General features: G+C 39.5%; 1 protein-coding gene across 6 annotated transcripts in view; it reads left to right on the top strand.

Moving 5' to 3' along the window:
• Positions 1–20,938, top strand: part of brip1 (BRCA1 interacting helicase 1) — a 119,013-nt gene that overhangs the window by 22,512 nt on the left and 75,563 nt on the right. For all 6 annotated transcript variants that reach the window (XM_042414961.1, XM_042414962.1, XM_042414963.1 and 3 more), the window contains 3 exons: positions 279–440; positions 11,472–11,631; positions 11,984–12,105. In XM_042414961.1, the coding sequence (XP_042270895.1) occupies positions 279–440; positions 11,472–11,631; positions 11,984–12,105 (444 nt within the window). The remainder of the gene's footprint in view (positions 1–278; positions 441–11,471; positions 11,632–11,983; positions 12,106–20,938) is intronic.

Genomic DNA, 20,938 nt, shown 5'->3' with positions numbered 1-20,938 from the left:
ACATTTCTCCGCTACATTCTCAATTAATTGGATTCTATGCATAGAAATGAGCATAGGGATGGTTTAATCACAAAATGGTGCATTGATAAATGAAGCCCCATGTCTTCAGAAGGAATCAGAAATCAAATACTAAGGATTTTTGACAGTCCAGTTATACATAGCCTTGATGACTCAGCTACATTCAGTAGCTTTTAATTTGACCATGTTCTCTCCCATGTAAGCATATAATATGAAATATATTGATAATATTATGTAATATACAGTGTTCCTCTTTGCAGGTGTGGGCTGGCACTGTTGGTGCTGGACCCCAAGGCAGAAAACTGTGTGCCACCTTCCAACATGCTGAAACGTATGCCTTCCAGGATGAGGTCGGTGCCCTCCTGCTGCATGTCTGCCAAGTTGTGGCTAAGGGTGTGCTCTGCTTTTTGCCTTCTTACAAGGTAAATATACCACTAACACATACTCAACTTAAACAGTGAGCCATGAAATGACTGGTCTGAAGGGAATATTGAAGTCATTCATCTGTCACATGTGCCATTTTACAATTGTTTGTTTTTGATTGTTACAAAATAGGAATAGGTTTTGAGAATTACACTGGTCGGCCCCTAAGGGTGTGGTGCAACAATTACAAGCTTAATGCCAGTTTTGGATCACATTTTCAGCAGTACTTGCTCAACTTATTTAACTCTTGGACCCTGAGGGTATGCTATTAGGAAAAACAGTCTTTGTGTCGTCATTTGTAAGTCTGTAAATTTGTCATCTTTTATGAAGTGCCACAAATCCTAGAAAAAAAATTCAAATAGCCCTAAAAAATCATTTCTGTAAAATATTTGCTGTCTTCAACCTTGTGTGATTTTATACACATGGAATGCCCAGAAAATGCTACTAGTCTGCTCATTGTAATGCAGTTCAACACAACAGTTCTTTTTACAATTTTTCAATATTATAGCTGAATTTAAGTTTTGATAATGTTCATTGATACACAATGTATACTGTTCTTACTTGTGTAAAGTAAATGCTCACCCCCAGCATGCATCTTTATATACACCCAACCTTATTAATTACATTGTAATGTAATGGCGGCAGAGAGTTTGCTGTTGCAACACTCATTTTCACATCTTACCACTGGGAGGAGCTGGAGACCACATATTAGAGTCATGTCCAATGCTTTGTTGTATTAAGATATTTGTACATGCAACTTGTTTCATGCAGTTTTTAAGCCTACACTGGATTCCAATAGTTCCCGCTGCTAAGAAGAAGCAGCTGCTGGTGGTGTCATATGTTACAGTAGATCACTACTAATCAATAGAGGTAATTGTCAGGTACTTGTTAAATGCAGTCATCCTCTCAGAACTGTATCCTCTTTCAGTTAATAAGGGCACTCCTGAGAGCACACTCATAGACACTTTGTCCCCCTTTGTTTGTTATACGTTTTTGTTCATGCATAATGAATGTCCACTGTAGCTTAGTTGTCACATTAGCTTACAAAAGGCCAACTGGATTTCAGTTATCATTGTGTGTGTTTGTCCACATTGCATGTGTTACATGTAACTTTGGTCAGTTGGAAATGATGGTCAATTAACCTACTTACTGTGGGAAGCACAGTACTTACCAGCTGCCCCTTTCCCACTTTAACACTCCTTATCATAAAGTACAATAAACGCTTAAAGTCCCCCTTCACTCAAAAATATATATTTTATACACATCTTAAAATGGGTCTGGAGGGGATCTTTAAACTGTTAAACATTTTGTGCTGCAAATGATTATGATTATGCTGAAGGACCCCTGCTTCTTGCTGCAAATGAATATTTTGTTTTTAATCACTGACATTTTTGTCCTTCATTACCTTCATTAAAAGGACCAAGGTTGTAGGAGTAATCCATACTTAAGTAAATATAATTGATCTGAAGAAAGAGGCAGTGTGAAAGAGTGGTCCTCAACCATGAATATTTGTACCCACTCCCACACATTAGGAAAAATATTAAGTGTGTAAATTAACATTCAAAATATATTATCTTAACCTTTTGTTGTGCCATGCTACAAAAATCCCTCATGCCTTCTTTATCATGAAAAATTCTAAAATCTCTACAAACTTGGTAGACATCAGCAACAGTGAAAAGGCTGCCCTCCTCTTCCTAACACACTGCGACTGTGTGTCAGCGACTAACTATAAATCTTTGAAGCTCATGATATGTACAAAGCATTTTGGATTTTCTAAACAGCCTCTCCGCCTGTTATAACCTACTCTCACATCCTGTTTCAACTGGACACACGATGAATTATGGAAGTCAGGCATCACTGACATACAGGACTGTTTTCCCGTGATGACTCAGTTCAAGAGGACACACAATTTTCAGTCAAATGGAGATCCACCACAGTTTTTTTTGCCGTTGGCAGATTTTGTTTTTGCCTCTGGCATATTTGCGTGGTTCATGTTGGACTTGTATTTTATTGTGTCACATGCAGCGATCATTGGTTTGATTTCTCTGCAATCTTTGTTTGCTTGCTATCCATTTGTGCTCTCAAACAGCTGATGACACTGACATCCACATTGTTAGGGAAAGCTAAGACTCGAGGCCTTGTTGTTTTCTCATTTTACCTTTTTTGTCAGCCTGCGATGCCAGCCAAGGAGCGTCTATGAGCTGTGGGATGTTTTTTTATTATTGATAGCCATGTAGGAGTCTTCTATCTCTCTCTCTATGCTGATGCATAAATATTTAATCTGCAGTCAGCTCTTAAAGATGAGGAGATGAGGGGATATGAAGGACTAGGGTATTAATTGGAGCCCATGGAGGCCTTGTTGGTGCCACTGAGTCCCGTCTGCATGGTGATGTGTGTGTGTGTATGTTGGCAACACAGAGAGGATAGGTCATCTCCAGACATCCCTGTTCAGTGTGTCTAGGTGATGGCTATCAGCTCCTTATACACAGCTGGCTCTGTGATAGACAGAGAGAGCAGTGAGGCAAAAAGGGTCAAAGGGTTATCCCTCAAGGGTTTATTTGCTGCCCTCACATGCACACACATAAAGTCAAAAGTGCGCAGTACGATGCACTGACACTGTTTAAGTCGAGTTATATTATCTTCTTACAGCACATAAAATGAAAGCAATTAAAATTTGTAATAAAATCAATACAAATCTGATTTTCACTATCACTAATGTAATTGTGTCTTTTTGGGTTGGGGTTGTGAAATTAATTGCATTTATATCTCTGTAGCTGTGGTGGTTATTTCCCAGGAATAACCTTAGTGCACTACAGTCAGGTGAGTGCAAATAAAACTTGAGTGTTTGGCATTAGTATACAGCTCAGTACATTTCTTTTTAAGATACGTTGGACACAAGTATGCCCATAATCATGGACACACACATGCTTTCCCAGAGAGGGTGCACCAGTGTTGTGGTTTTGTAGCACTTTAGCCTCAACAGCCCCCTAGTTAATGCCCATTAAAACCACAATGGGGCCTGTCGTCTGGTCCCAGCTGCCAAAGGAAGGGACCAATGCTCCACAGGAGAGGGGGACTGATGGTTTATTAAAAAAAAAAGTAGGGTTTTGCAGAGGTGAAAAGATGGCAGGGAATACAAGATGCTTTTAAAGGAGACTGAGATAAGGGCCATTAGGTGATGTCGCCTCACTGTCTGTGTGAAGACGCACCCAGAGCTGGCGCCTGGGCTCTGCCGAGCATGTGTCAAATCAAAGTCAGACCGGACTGCAGGGTGAATACCCACCAGCACGCACTGTCCCCGGCAGCTCAGGGGTATCTGAAGCAGCACACAGCTCCAGAAGTACTTTTATCTCCAAGTGAGACTGTTTCTGTCTGTTTGTGAGCAGATTAGATTCATGGGTCAATTTTCCCAGTGTAGCATATCCCTCCTGAATTTCTTTCAGAGCCAAAGTGATGTTTTATATGTGTTTTTACAGTGGAAACTTCAGGGTTACTGCTGTTTGACTAAGCTGGAACTTTTTTGGCGGCTTAGTTTAAGACTACCAGGATTCATGTCAAATGGAGCCTCAGTCATCTGCTTGTTCAGAAATCTCCTTCAACCATAATAGCTGTAATTTCTTGCTGTTGACGCATTTGAAATACAATGAACCTTAATGTAGAAACTTTACAGATCACCTAAGACTCAATTTCATAATAATGCCAATGCTCACATTTGAGAAACTGAAAATAGTGAATCTTTGGCATTTTTAATGATAAATAACTTGATTAACTAAATGATTCATTGATCATCAGTCAATATCAAAATATTTGGCAAATAATTTTCTGCCGGTTGTTAAACTGATTAATCAACTCATTCATCACTAAAATCATTATCTGATAAACTGAACAGTTTTTAAGGTCTGCAGAATATTTAAACTGCAATGTTTTCACAAAGTGAATGTAACAAAGTGATATTGCATTATCAGGATTATTTTAACCTAATTTAAAAGATAAAAATTTTATTACATATTGCCATGTTATCTGGCATTTCAGTGTAGATCCTATTCATTCAGTGTAGAACAGTGTTTGCAAAGATTATTGTATTCATATGCACAATAAAGACAGTGATATATTTTCAATGTGGCCAAATAATTTCCAAGGATGCTTCTTGGAAATAAGAATGTAAATTGGAATTGGAATTCATTGCAGGGAAAATTAGGGATGTCCTTGAAATAAAAACTCTGACTAATATTAATTGATTGTTCATTTATTATTTTCAACTTTACTCAAAATACATGTTGAGTCGTATGCTTGCCTGTAGACAAATTTCACATTTTTCCATGTTCAGCTGACCTGCTGTGCGCTGACTATAAGACTCTCTAGTTTATGCTAGCAATTTATTGGGATTAATTAATTGGAAGTGTAGAAATGGACCGTTACCTCTGTTTTTCTCTTAATAAATACCAAATTACTGTTCTTTTCAGGGAACTTTAAATGGGACTGTGAATGGAAAATGTTTCCGAACACATACTTTATATCCTACTCTGTTCTGGTTCCTATTTCTTTCTTTGGCGATTTAAAGAGAAGAAAAGGAACTCATCAGTGACTTCTCTGGGCAGCAGGCAGCATTTTTGCAGCATCCCGTTGTCACCACCAGTGTGGCTGGGATGTGTAGAGCAGATGACAAGGGAAGAGTAGCAGGCCAGAGGTGGCAGGTGGCTTCTTGCCACCAGTCTTGGCGTGATGGTTGCTGTGATATTTTGAGGCTGAATAATTTACACCGCAACAACACATCTCCCCTCGCCACTGCGAAATGTGGCTCCTGGCTGCATGTTTCATTAATGCCATCGCCTCCAAACCCCTTCCATAATTCAGAGGCACTAGAGGAGCTGCGATGTGTCGCCACACAGCTCACTGACACCAGGGACACAGGGAAGGAGATAGAGAGGCCGGATGCAGAGGAGGTGAAAGATGGGGAGATAGTTAGGGAGGAAGAAAGGGGAAGTGTAAAAGTGCGAGAAAGACTACAGTTCACTGCTTCTATCTGGCTGCTCACCACCCTGTCCCAATTGGCAGAAAGATCTGGCCCACTTTACCGTGTCACTGGCAAAGACTGAGCATTGCACCTACCATGCCTAGAAAGGACAATAAATTATTCACACTTTGTTTTGCCCTCATATGTGCTAAATACTGCTCATTCCCATTTATGTTGCCTGGACAACATAATTGTGAGATCTCTTGTTTAAGTCTAAATTCACTTTTAATTGGCAACTCTATGACAATGAAGAATTCTAACTTATGTTTTAGAGACACATTGAAATCCTGTAAAGCTAAGAGAAAATAAACCTGAGCTCTAGAGTAATGTCTCAACTGAACTGAGGTTATTGTGCTTTGTGAAATTTTCCTGCAATTTTAAACGGCAGCAAAGTGAAGTGTGATTTATACTTCTTTTTTTTTCATGTGTGCATAAGTGGTACTGTCTGCTAATAATGGTTTAACATTAAGAATATTTGCATTTCTAAAATGCAGTGGAACATAATGAATAGTGCTTAACCTATCTGACATACAAAAAAGTTGCTTTATAGTACTATACTGCTCTATACTATAATGATACTATTTACATATTTCATTAGTTTTGGTAAATCACACAAAAGGTGTGTAGTTGGGCCTGTAGATTGACATTTTACAGCCCAGCTCAGTCTGCCAACGAAACAGCAGGTCTCTGTCAGATGTTGTCCCTACATTATTCATGAAGGTGCTCATGTCTGTAAATTTTGTGTCTGTAATTTCTGTGTTGAGTGTCTAACACTCACATGGTTGAAAGCCTTTGCTGAAGGTGCTGAAGATCCATCTGACTGCGCAGTGAAATGCTCTGCTTCACACCTACATCCATGCAGTTTGATGTATCAGACCAGCTTTGTGATATGCATGGCTTATATCACTGCTGACTGGGGCTAAACACAGTAAAAGCAACACCTGTAATGTAATGCAAATCATTACACCAACCATGCAATAGTTACTATTAATACTAAACCTAGTGTAAATATTTAGTGTGTTCAGTATATTCAATTTGTGTTCCTGTATTGGATTCCACTTTGTTGTAAGTTTACCTTATGCTTTGTCTCTCCCACAAATGTGGTATTTTTTGTAGGGCTGTTGTTTTAGATTGTACACCTTTATTAGGTACATCTCTCACTGTCATGTAATTATACTTTTTGAAGAGTTATATACAGTATACTGTGACTGTGCTGTGTGGTAAACACAAGTGTTTCTATAATCAGTTATACCCCTCTCAGGCCAACATGGTAACAGGGATTAATCCCACATTGGCAGTTGATATGAATGGGTGAAGTAAAATGTGTCAGCTGATCTGAGTCAGCAACCTTCCACCTACCCTTGATTGAACATAGTGTGTTATGAATGGATCAAACTGCCTTAGAGATGGAGACCTTAGGTTCTTAGGTGCTAAGATCTCCTGAGGCAAATAAGTGAGGGACCAGACTAAGAGCGTTTTCAAACATGTGTTGTGTAGTCTGGTTGAATCAGACTCTGGTTGGTTTTCCCCTTGGTACAATTCATTTGGGCAGATCTGCACACAGCAATTTTAGTCTTTAGAGGAAGTGGTCTCAGTCCAGTCAACGACAAATTCTGGAGCAGTTCATTTGTGGTGGGAACATATGTAACGTGATATGACCTTGATCTGATCTGACTACATTGCCTTTTATATATATATATATATATATATATATATATATATATATATATGGCCACACATCTGTATTGATGTAAACCTACTCAAATTAAATCTGAGACTTGGCACTTTAATGTGGTTTCCATTGCTTTATTTCAAAAGCAGCACAGAGCCTGACCAACAAAAAAATGTTTAACTGTCCAAGTACTCACTGTCTGGACTGTAGGTGATGACGCAGAGACCTGATAAGGTGATACGCTGCCTGATCTGAACCCTAGTGACACTCTGTTATTTAACTAGACCTGTCATTTGATTACCACAAGGTGGTGACTTGGATCAAGTGAAGGAGATGCTGCTGTGCAGACCCAGTAAACCCAAACCCAAAAATGCAGTGAGAGTGAACCAGGAATGTCTTACAGGGGCCTCTGTCTGCAAGTTCTCCAACTCCTATCTCTGGAGGAATTTTTCCTCCAACCCTGGGGAGGATGGGGACATGGATCTCCCACATGTTCAAAGCTGTTCAGAGTTTTTAGTTAATAATCAATTGTTATGGTATTTTTTAATAGGCTTTCTTTTACATTTCCATTTATTAGATAGTTGACAGTAGAGATTCACATCCAGAGTGGATGTCATGTTTAGATTGTACATTGTCTTAGACTGCTAGCCCCCCAGAATGCCCATGGTCTTTTTTTATAGAAAAGAGCTATAAATCATCAATCATTACAGGAATATGATAGTCACATCTCTAGCATCAGAATAATATATTGTTTAGTCTTTAATAAGGCCTAATTGTGAAGAGATTTTCCTTCACGACTACATTTATTATCCAGCCCTCACTGGAAATTACCTTAGTTTTCAAATGTATTTTCTATCCGTTATAATGTAAATATGTAAAAATAAGTAGTAGTAACCTTTTTGCCAATGATAACCTAAAGATTACTTAAGTAGAAATATGATACAGTTCTGCAGAGCCCACCCTTGATTCTGTCTTTACTGATCCTATTGTATCAGTATTGTCAGTAAGAGCAGTTTTCCTCCATACTCTTCTTCTTGTGGAATCAGCTCCTTTCCAAGTGCAGCCTGGCAGATAATGGCTGTTTTGTTTAGTGGTAGATCTGCCTAAAGTACATAACATGAATTATTCACCTCCATTTCAAGATTGCACTGGAAAGCAATTGCAGGACAAACAGTTTGCCGAGTTGAAGACGCACGTAAGGGGGTCCTTGTCGCTGTAACACTGCATATTTAGTGAAAGTGCCATGTTTTATTGATGCCAACGTCGTGGCCTCTATTGCTTCAGGAGGCACCAACCTGACAAAATCTTCCTCATGCTTCATTTCACCATTATGAGGAAAGCACGCTGGCATGCAAGAAAGTATCGACGCTCTCATTTCCCTGTCTGTCTCCATGGCTGTCCTCTGTGCTGCACATAACCCGCAGAGTAAATTTCTATTTCGATGTGTGTGTGTGTGGTGTTTTTTAGGAACATTTGAGTTGGCCGTTCATGCAGGTAAACTGTTGTGGACAAGATGTCAGTAAATACTCACCACCTTCCCCATCTGCCTCCGGCTCAGGCTTCACAACACTATTAGCCTGTTGAGAAGTTTTCTGCTGACTACAAGAGGAACTTCTACTTGACCCTTCTAACACATTTCCAAGCCAGTGAAGCTGCTCTTTATATTGTGAAGCCATGCTTATTCAAGGATATAATCTGCACAGCGCAGACATGAGTGGGGCCGTGCTAGGATGAGGGCTTTTAGATCAATGTGCTTCCCCTGAGAGCTGCTGACTTTTTGCACTAACAATAGTACAGCAACAGTGATTTTATTACAGAGGGAGTTTAAACACATCAGCTTTCTGCCAAGTGCAAGTAAAGAAAAGAAATCCAATCTGTTTGAGGACACGGGAGCAAACATGGGTAGCTAAATGCTTCCTGTTCTTTGTTGCAAGCTGTATGTTTCAGACTTAGAAAGTGTCATAATGTGTTACACTCTATGCCTCACAGTTACTTGTACAGTACAGTTGTACAGTTTTACAACTTCTGAAGATGACAACTTGCTGCTTTCTCCTTGATACAGCTACATTTGACCTACTGGCACCCAAAGTATTTCCCTGAATGTTATTTTTTTGTAGGTTGTATTTGTCCTTGTTCAAACCCAATTCTAACCAAAATCCAAGTCACTTTACAAACCCCTCACACCTACTGTCTTTTCAGTATACTGATATACTGAATGATCACACTGTGATGTAAGGTTTTGGGAGAATTATTTTAATAAATTCAACATTACCTAAATCATGCCGTGGCTTGGTTGAAAGCGTAGCTATGAGTTACAAGTCTAAACTAAGTCATCTAAACAGGGACATTGACAAACATTCACATGTCCAAATGAACAATGTCCTTGCTAATCTCTGGCATCAGTAAGTTCTAAGCACACTAATGCTAGCTGACCATACAACACTTGTTGTGTTGCCTGTAGGGTATGCTATACTACTTTTCTATTAGTTGTGTGTTCCACACTTATCTGCCATTATCCCATACTTACAGTTGACTATACACTATTACGGCATTAAAAATTAAATCAGGAGGCTATGTCTAGTTCTTTGTTTGAAATGTCAACTTCTCAAATACAGCCATACATATTCAAGCCTGTATCAGATCTGGAAAATGAGTGGACAACGCAAACAACCTTAGCAGCCCTTTATGGACATGTGTTACAAGGTGATGTCATCTCGTCACAAAAGTTTAAAAAACCATTACGAATGAAGCGTTCAGGGCAGGGTGAAGCCTGAGCTTTTGTCTTGCAGGGAGTATTTTTTACATATGTTCACCTCAAGTTTTGGAACTTTTATTAATCATAATAGTATATAAATAACAGAAAATCACAAAAAGTATAATATGTCCCCTTTCAGTTAAAAGTAAATTTTATAATCTTACTGGATTTTTTTAACAGTTGGCTAAAGAGGAGAATAATGAGTGTTTTTACCATGTTAAACTGTTGATGTTGTTTAGTATTTTAAGTCTAAGGCAATTTGTTGTTAAACCGTGTGGGAAGGTGAAAGTGTTTTTACCTGTGCCAAATGATCACACTAGAGGGGTGTCACAGAGAGGGGTGAGACGCGATGATTGTTTAAATGTGGTGATAATGGTGCACATTTTCAGAATCTCTTATGGAACACATTGCATAGTGTTTCACTTGTTGTACGCATGAAAAATGATGAAAAACTGTTGCACTTTGTGCACTGTGTGCACTTTAAGGCACCAGTGCACCTCTGATGAAGTAAACTGCCGTCTTAGGGCTGCATTCAGACTGAAAATAGCCCCAGTATTAAAACAATGTAAAGGGCTGCGTTGGTGTGGGTGTGTTGTTGAAGATACTGATGAGACAATGAAATACAATCCAGGAAGTACAGTTGGATCTCCAAATTAATGTGTTGAAAGGCTTATCAGACACCAAAACAGGATTTTACAACTCTGGAAAGTCATCACAGCCACAACTATTTTATCTTTAGTTGTAACAATTGCAAGGTATACAGCAGAAACATGGCATTCACATGACAAAGTAATCCACCAGGAATGTGCACATGCATGTTTGTGATTGGCAGTGCCTTGCCAGATGACATTGCCTTGCGTTGCAGTAAAAGTTGAACCAAGTTCAACTTTTCTGCTTGACAACCCTGTGCTCTGTTTTGCCTGAGCTTCTTGCGTTGGCACCCCTGCTGCGTCAATACACTGCCACCATTCAAATGAATGAGAGGGCTGCTTTTTTTCACGCAGAGCTTACATTGGACTGAACGCTGCTTAAGAGTCTACAGCCATGTGAGATGCTCTATGAGGCTGCACTAAATCAAAATTTTGACATCATAATGGCACTATATGGAAAGTTAAGGGATAACCAAAATTTTCCAATGTAGTTGTGAGGGGAACATGAATGTCTCTACCCACTTCCAAGGCAATCCATCCAATACTTGCAGAGATTTTCAGTCTGGACCAAAGTGGTGGGCCGACTGACATTGCCATCTACAGAGACATGTGGCTGGTGTGCCTGAAAAAAAAACTTGCTTGCTGACTTGCTTTATTTTGGTCAGTATCTTGCAAACTAAAGATATGCAGTGATCATTTACCATATTATACTCAAATTAACTAATGTTCATGTCAAACAGCATATGTTGATGCAATGAGGTTGTAGTGATTAGTGAATAGACAGTACATATAGATGCCGCTCTTAGTTACCCATGTTATGAGTTTACTCATGATTCAGATTCTATGTGATCAATTCTACATTCTACTTTGGCAACAAAAGTTTCAAAACCTAGGCAAACATCTGTATTTACAACATGATACCTCCTGTGATTTCATCAGATGCTGGACAAGCTGCGGGATCGATGGATCAACACTGGTCTCTGGGAGAAGCTTGAACAGCAGAAAACTGTAATCACAGAGCCCCGTGGTGGTGGCAAGGGGGATTTTGACGAACTGCTTCAGACTTACTACGATGCCATCAAATACTGTGAGGAAAGAGGTGAGACTGGTACACATGATTACACTGACCTTTGGACCAGCTAGTGGTTTTGCTCTGTCACACTGAATCAGCTTGATTGGTGACTTGATGCCTGTAAATTAGAGCTAAAAACATTATTTTGATAGTCCAGTGCTTGCACAATTAGTCTAGCAAGTAAATGATTTGCAGATATAATAGTAAATTGTAGCATTGCATGTGAAGTTGTCATTTTCCAACTGTAATAATAGACATCAGATTAATTTAGCTAGTAATTATTTAGAGTTCCACTGTAAATTACTTAAAACTTCACATGCAACAGTAGTGACAGTTTATTGGAAGGATTTAGTTTCACAACTCGATTTCTTTATTATAGATGGTGCTCTGCTGATTGCTGTCTGTAGGGGTAAAGTGAGTGAAGGACTAGACTTCACAGATGACAATGCCAGAGCAGTGGTCACCATTGGAATTCCCTTCCCAAACATCAAAGACCTCCAGGTTGGTAGTAGATGTACAGTCGGCAGCTATTCTGCAGACTCTTTAAGTCGTACGTGCTTTAGATTAGAAATGGTTTAATCCCCAGGCCATGGAACATTTGATACTGGTACAGTGTGGATTCTGGGTCGGGGCAAGGAGAACAGTTACACTCTTGACAATTACAAGTAAACATTACATCATAATGCAAAACAATAATGTAATAAAATCCAAGGCAAAAGGGAACAAAAAACTAAAAAAAACAGTACAAATCAGAACTTGATGACTTTGGGGACACAGTGAGTCCTAGTGTTGTTAGAAATGGTACCATAATAACAGTGTCCAAGCAGTGTCTGTGAGACATTTTTTCATTTTTTTTGGCCAAGTTCCAACCTTTTGTGTACCATGAACTCAAAAAGTATATCTCACAGACATCCACACGCACACAAACCAACACCAAATAAGAGCATCCCCTTTTTGGTGATCCGTGAAAAAAAATCCCAAAGCGATGTTGCTGTGTCTGCCCCGTCCTTAGCAGATAAAGTTGACCTTTAAGTTTGAGCCCCCACCCCACCCCCCATTCCTCTCCTCCCCATTTACTCCTCCACATCCCCCTGTCAGAGCACGACGGAGCTTTCACTAACCTGTTCTGTCAGTGTGGCAAGACGTGTGGGTGATTGAAGCTTCCCAGACCCTTTCACCTTAGCCAAAGCTGTCAGTTTCACCTCTGTCAGCTTTCAGGGCATTGCTACTTCTTTTTTTTAAATCAAATTTACTTTACTAAAAAATGCTGTACTAAAATGTTCTATTTTGTATAAGTATTGCTGTTGTGGTACAGGTTGATGGTATACATCATGTTGCACAGAACGTCATATTATAGCATAGTTTTTTGAAAACTAAAATAGAGTTACAAGGATTTACACCACTATGGAACCCTGAAAGTCTGCACTAATACCCAGTCTATTATAGGCTTAAACTGGGGACAGTTATTGATGTTTCAACCCAACCTCCAGAATCCATGCACAGTCCACATGATAATTGTGCCCATGCACGTTGAAAATTAGGGCATCTTATGAAAATGTAAAACTTTTAAATTGAATAAATTACTATTACTATTATTTATTAATGACTAAATAAAATGTGAAAGTGTGTCGTGGATTTTGCAGCCAAGCCAATAAATACTGTACTACACCTGAGTATGCCTGAATATCGAAACTCAATACTTATTTGTTATCATCCTAAATGTGTCCATAGCACAGAGTATCTTTTAATCAGATATTAACTTTATTTAAAGGATAAGTCAGGGGAGATGCTACTAACAAGTATTGTGTGTGTGTATCCAAAGCCTGATATATCTTATTCCTCTGTGCTGTAGACCTCTGTTGTCTGTTGTCCAAAAACTATTAAAAACACGTTTATTTTCGCTCAGTCCATAATCCACACACACCACCCTGCTGCCGCGAATACTAACTAGAACACCAAATGTTCTATGTACAGTGAGCAGCTGTTTTATGAAGTTATTAAGACTTTGTAAAAATTACCCTATGTATGTGTGTGTGACCCAGTTTTAAAAATCTACATCTTGAGTGGAATGAATGGGCCTGGGGCTGAGAGACACAGGCAGGTTAGGGATATCAGAAAGTACACTTTTGTTTTAGTCTTTTCATGGAATTTATTGACAATGAGAAAATCCACAGCTGCAAGTAGTTTCCAATAAATGCACTCTACATTGAGTAACACTTGCTAAAAACTACAGCAGCCTACTATTTAATGGAATTACTAAGCCCTTTTTAACAATTAAACTGTAATTTAGTGAGCCATTTTGAAAGATTTATCTCTATGTGGAGTAGTTGTGGGAATCCATGGAAGTGGAATCTTTGGGGAATCTCACAATTTGATTTGATTCTGATTCTTGGTGTATTGATTAAATTCAGAATTGATTCTCGAATAAAACAGATTCTTGACTTTACAATAAATAGAAAGAGGGGCAGTTAAAGCTCTTACTCCAGTGCACTGTGTGCTAAATCAATCAGTCACTTCCTTAGTCCACTGAAATTCTATGACTACAGGTACTGACAGTTGAGCTAAATGGTCTTGATAAAGGTCATTGTCTGACAAACATTAAAAAGCAGAGAAAAGTTTTTGTTTTTCTAAAAACAGAAGTTGGTTTGTTCATTCTGGAGTAATGTAACAAAAAAAGTACTCTGCTATGTTGACATCGACGTTATGTTTCTAGCAGGGGAGAGCAGCCTCTCTGCTGCATTACACATCATTTCTTCACCTGACAAGAGTTGGTTTAAGTTTTGTAAAGTGCTGCAGTGTGTGTTGGCTGGTTGACTCATTGGTTAGTGCTAGAGTTCAGTGCTCAGCTAATTTAGTCTCTGGGTGATGGCTTACAAAGAATTCACAAAATACTTCACATTTGTTTTGCATAGCTAATTATTAAGCTATTTAAATCAAAAATGCATCCAATCACTTGCCTTTTTGAAGGTGAAGCTAACTATAGCAGATGTGCACTGTACACCGTCCAGTTGCTGCACTGCCCTCGCGGTTGAGTTCCACCTTCTTCATTCCGTCTACACATTGTTACTAAACACATAGAAGTTTGCCAGTTTTAGACTGCATTTTATGTAGGTAAAGTTCTTGTTTTGGCATTGGTACCAGCACCTAGGTATCATATCTTTGTGTTGTCGAGACATTTCAAATGATGACTAGTTCTATACTCGAGATTTTTTTGTCGAGACTCTCAGATGCAGCAATCTGCAGTACTAGATGTATTGCATTATGTGCTGTTATTTTATTCATCTGGTTGACAGAATGACAGAATGAAGGCAGTAAAGGCAGTAAATACATGAAGCAGTTACCATCATATCCATCATAAAGAAAATGGCCTTACTATTTTCTTAGAAGCCAATATACAATATCACAAAACTGACATTTCAGTGTAACCCTGCTGAATCAAGCTTGGGAAATAATGTGCCTGGTCTAGAGTAAAACAGGAGTTGAGTGGATGGAGCAGAACACCAGGGGCAGGATTGAGGAAGCCAAAGCTAGTTAGGGCCAAGGTAGAGCTGACCAAGCGTGAAGAGACTGTGCATTTCTAATGACATATTCTGTGCTCCACATCAGCAGCCTTTGTTCATTTGCTACATGTGCTCAGTTCCTCAGAGAACTCACCATCTCCTGCCACATCCTGTCATAATTGCGCATGCTGTCGGATCAGGTGGGTGAGGTTGAGGGTGGTGACTGCTAACACTATGACTTTGTATTTCCTTAGATAATCCTAGAAAAATCTAATTTTGGTAGGATTATTATGGATTATTAAAAAGCATGGGCCTCAGAGCAAATCTGCAGTCTCTCCATAAGATGATTTACATTTTTAAAACAGATGTAGGCCAGTATTGTCTACCTCTAATGATGACAGTTCTTAAAAAACTACAGCTAGTCTGAATATTTTTGTTGTTGCTCATTTCACCTGTCTAAAAAGTGAAAGTATGGCATGTGAATATGTAAATATAGCCTAAGTCAAGTTTAAAAATGAAATCTGCCTCATCCGATCTTTGATTTAATTTGGATATAATTCATCTGGCTTTCTGTGGAGATTGTTGTGCCCACCCAATTTAGACCTCAGAGACCATGCACATAACTGGTCTCCATTTTCTTTATTTTTCTTTTTTCACAATTTCTTCTTTCTTAATCTTTTAGCTTTGCTTCATGCTATATCTTCTCTTCACCAGTTTTCTTTTCCTTCTTCAATGGCAGAGGCAGTGTGGCCCTTAGAGAAGCCTTGGGGACTGTAAGGGTCTTTGAGCTAACCCCATTACACCACTGAGAGAATGGGGACACTGACACTAATGACTGTCATGCAGCTAGCCCTTGTAGCATGCTAAACCAGTACCGATACTACTGCAGTACTCTGTCAGAGAGATAGGAAAAGGCTCTTTAAGGGGTCAGATACACACACACACACACATACAGTACATATGCACATGTAATGGTGTATATACTATTACATTGTGATGTGATCAAAGTATTGTTTGATTCTTTTTGGTCACCGCATTTTCTGAGTAATGTTGAATGGTTCTGTGTTGAAACATAAGGATCTATAGTGAAGTTGTTCCAGTACTTAAAATCTTTTTTTTTTTGGTCGCTGAAATAGTGGCAAAGTAGCTTTTTTTAATGCACTGCATCTTTGTTCAGTGTTCTCACTGGGTTTGTTGCTGTTTATTTATGGAAGGGGCATCCAGTGTTTCTAGGACTGCAAATGGCAAAAGGCTATATAATGTCAATACTGATGCATCAAAAAATGCCTGCATGGCTCCAATCTTGTGGACTGGTACAGGACATTGCTATACATAACCATATGTGCTGTTAAAGACTAAATGTCAAAATTGTGTTTATTATAGATTATTTTCTTAGAATTCAGCACCCCACGTAGCACAATGTGTGTTAAATGAGACTCAATTAGTATTTCATTGCATACTTTTATTTTATTTTTCTCACATCCCCATCCTAATGGTGACTGACTTTTCTTCTTTCCCCAATTTGTAAAAACATTTCTTTGTTGCTGACATTGCGCTGTGTTGTTCAGATTGATTGCTGCAAAGCGAGCGTACAGTATGACTGATCTGTCATTGTGACCCGCTGAGCTGAATCAGAAAGGTTCTTTTCTCATTATTGGACTAGATGATGGTCTAAACAAACGCCTACCAAATAAATACTTGGCCTGTGTGATATAGCACTATTTCTCTTTTTCCCTATAGGTTAATGTATTTCATAAAAATATAATAATTTTATTTCTTCTAACATTAGTTGAGGTGGGTCTCTCCAACATTATGCTGCAGGACACCCTGCATTACGCAGCACACACATTTTTTAAAAACTTATTTTAACAGTGTTAGTGTAGGGGTTTATATTTCTTTAAACACATATTCACCCACACAAAGGCTCCATATTAACACCTTGTCATATCCACACCATATGTCTCTCACTAAAGCTGGTTCCCTTAGTGCATGCAGGCACACATACTGTACACATGCATGACATGTTCTTATGTTGTCACTTCCATGCACTAGTGCTAACATGTGCACATTTTCTTAAGAGCACACATGGACCCAGACATATTAACTCATTCATTCTGTGCCACACTCACACGGCAGCACCCCATTGCTAGGATAAGAGGTGTAAGCCCAGCTTCTCTCCATTTAAACTACTCCAGCACTCTAGATGCCTGCGTGGCCTGCATTCCCAGACAGACATAACTCTTAGACTCTACAGGCTAAGCACATAGCATGGCATTTTACTGGCCTGTTGTGTTATTGTGACAAAGATCAAAGGTTGAACTTGAAAAGTCCTCTGCAGAGAAAGCCCTGCCAAAGGTGGTATTACATTTATGTTTAGTTTTTCCAATGGCATGTTTAGCAGTGAACAGTCACGTCCTGCGTGAGTGAGTCAAACAATAAGTGGCTTTAACAAGCAATAAAAAGACACAACTGATAAGGCATCTCTCTTAGTTTAATGACGGGCTCAGCCAACCTCTTGCTGTTGCCCTTTATTAAAGACAACCACAAGAGCGTTTTAATTCCAAGGCCTCTGAGCATGTAAAATGGATGGATAAAGGGGATTTTGGAGGAATGTTGAAGAGTTCATGGAAATCATCAAGAAGAGGGGATGATGGATGCCCCAGGCACACTCAAGACACTGTACAGATGGCTTTATCATCAGCCACTGAAGGAATACTATATAATACATGATTACCACTTATACTGTCCTTTTCAGTTCTGCAAGCCACCTTTAGAAAAACATTAATTGACATTTTTTGCCGATGCACTTTCAACCCTTTATTCACCCTTTAACAAAATGCAGCCATTCTAACATAATTCATCACTAAGTTTGCATGTTTTTTGATACTTGTGCTGATACTATAAAAAGTTTTGTATTGCAAAACAATACTTTTTACAATACCTTACAAACATATATAAACATGTGTTCTACAGAGTTCTCAAATTTTAACTGTTGTTTAAACATGAGCAGTTTACTAGAACTTCTCAGAAAAAAGGCAAAATCTGTATTAACATCAGGAACCATTCAATAAAAAGAGTAAGACTGCAAATGTGACCAGGCATTCAGTGCTGGCTCTCTGTACTTGAAAGTTTTCGATACTCAAATTTCAGTTGGTACTGAAACAGTATTGAGGCTGTCATGACAAAAATATAATTCTAACAATGAAATACTCTTCCACCATATTACAAGCTTACTTTCAAAGTGTGACATCATCCACAGATTTGTGCATAACTACATGTCTAATATGAAGATGCTTGTTACAAGGCAAAGAGACACTTTGGAAAATAAGCATTTCCTGCACTTATAAATGATAGTGCAGAACATTGCATATGATGTTAGAGAAATTTGCGTCGCTATGAGGAAGTGACAGCAGACATACAGCAGAGCTCCAGTTTGCTATGAGAGCAGCCTGCAGTACCTGCTGGACTTGGTTGAGAAAGACCATAATAAGTTATACTGAAGGCCAAGACCAAGACATACCCACAAGATTGAAAGAAGTCTGAGTAAAAACACTCATGACACTGAAACAAATCTGAGTCAAAACACCCCTGAGGCAGAGACAAATGCAAGTCAAAACACCCATGAGGCTGAAACAAGTAAGAGTCAAAACACCCATGAGACTGAAACAAGACAGAGTCAAAACACCCATGATACCAAAACAAGTCTGAGTCAAAACACCCATGAGACTGAAACAAGTAGTCAGAGCACCCATGAGACTGAAACAAGTCAGCGTCAAAATACCCATGAGACTGAGACAAGCGCGAGTTAAAACACCCATAAGACTGAGACAAGTCAATCAAAACACCCATGAGACTGGAACAAGCGTGAGCTAAAACACCCATGAGACTGAAACAAGTCAGAGTCAAAACACCCATGAGACTGAGACAAGTCAATCAAAACACCCATGAGACTGGAACAAGCGTGAGCTAAAACACCCATGAGACTGAAACAAGTCAGAGCACCCATGAGACTGAAACAAGTCAGCGTCAAAACACCCATGAGACTGAGACAAGCGTGAGTCAAAACACCCATGAGACTGAAACAAGTCAGCGTCAAAACACCCATGAGACTGAGACAAGCGTGAGTCAAAACACCCATGAGACAGAGACAAGCGTGAGTCAAAACACCCATGAGACTGAAACAAGTCAGAGTCAAAACACCCATGAGACTGAAACAAGTCAGAGTCAAAACACCCATGAGACTGAGACAAGTCAGAGTCAAAACACCCATGAGACTGAAACAAGTCAGAGTCAAAACACCCATGAGACTGAAACAAGTCAGAGTCAAAACACCCATGAGACTGAGACAAGCGCAAGTTAAAGCACCCATGAGACAGAGACAAGTCTGAGTCAAATGACCCTGCATACACAGGACATAAAGATTATTTTTCTTGTGACCAAGACCAGACTCCAGTATTACAGTTCTGTTTGATACACAACCTTAATTATTGCTATTCAGAACTTGAGCGTCTTGCAGCAGTAAACCTCAGCCTTGTAAATATTTTAAAAATCTAACCGCTTGACTTTACTAGTCTTTAATGTTTTGAATCACAGTTCACTTTTTAGTGGAACCTAAGAATAAGGAGGACATATGTGTAGCCTTGGTTTGAGCTGATCCATGAGCATGTTGTAAAGTGTATTTGTCTGATGTCTTTGTGGGTGTGTATGTACACGCACACTTATGCTGTCTTCAAGACAAGCCACTCAGCTGTCAGCTCAGCCACATGTGGCAGATGAGGCGCTCAGCAATTTCAGTGACAGGCACAAGATGTCCCGGACTGCCAGGGGCGTGCACACTGACGCGCACACACACACCCTGTGTAAAATGTAGCTCAAACAGATGCGCTCAGCTGCGAATCATGCCTAGTGGTCAAATATATGTTTTTAGGGATGAACAGGTAGCTGTAGAGGACAAGGCCAAAGCAAGCGAGTGATCTCTTGACATTTTAACTAATCCCTTCTAGCTTGTGGTTTCTTGCACATTTGTGAGATTTGCTAGCAGCCAGGATTGGCTTTTTCACATATGCTACCTGTCATGTTAGATTGGACGATGACATGGTACAGACCAGGGATGTGATGGCTCGAACGCTGAAATGGACTGTGATTGGATTTAGATGACACAGCCGGCTCGAGGCTACTGGCCTTTCTGTTCGAGCTGCGGATTTAGAAGTGGATTCTTTAACTGCTTTGGTGTCTCATACTGTACATTGACAAACATCTCACCTTAAAGCCAGAAGCATTTATAAGACTTACAGCTTTATGATTTGGCTCTAAAAGACTGCCTACATTACTGTTTGATATTCAGAGATAAAACATGTGATTTTGAGTCTTCCCAGTGGCCCAGACCAGTATTTACAACTATCAAACTTTTTGGCAGTGTCAGTTTAATGTTTTCCTCAGTGGCAGGTGTTGCATGGTTGTTTGAATGCTTCATAGGTGAGGTGTGATTAGTCATAGTCCAACTTTGGGGCGACATTTAAGATATCCTGTGACTGTGCTTGTTTGTTTATGTACACAAGCCCAGACAGGCCACAGTGGCATTACGTGATGCGTGTGAGGGAACAGGCTGTACCTGCCACGGCCCTGTGTTTGGTGGCTCTGGGCGAACACACGGTACCTGTCAAAAGCAGTTAGAGCCCCGTTCAGCAACCTGCCCTGCATGGCAACCCATCATACGCCAGCTGAACTTTTCACTTGTCAATTCGGAAAGGTTAGCGCTAAAATCAGCAGCGACAGATGCAAATGGATGGATGCTTTTCTGGCATTTTTGTGCAGGGATGCTTCACATCGCCTAG

The sequence above is a fragment of the Thunnus maccoyii genome, chromosome 6 (assembly GCF_910596095.1).
Source record: "Thunnus maccoyii chromosome 6, fThuMac1.1, whole genome shotgun sequence".
Taxonomy (NCBI): domain Eukaryota; kingdom Metazoa; phylum Chordata; class Actinopteri; order Scombriformes; family Scombridae; genus Thunnus; species Thunnus maccoyii.
This window is presented reverse-complemented; position numbering and strand designations above follow the sequence as displayed.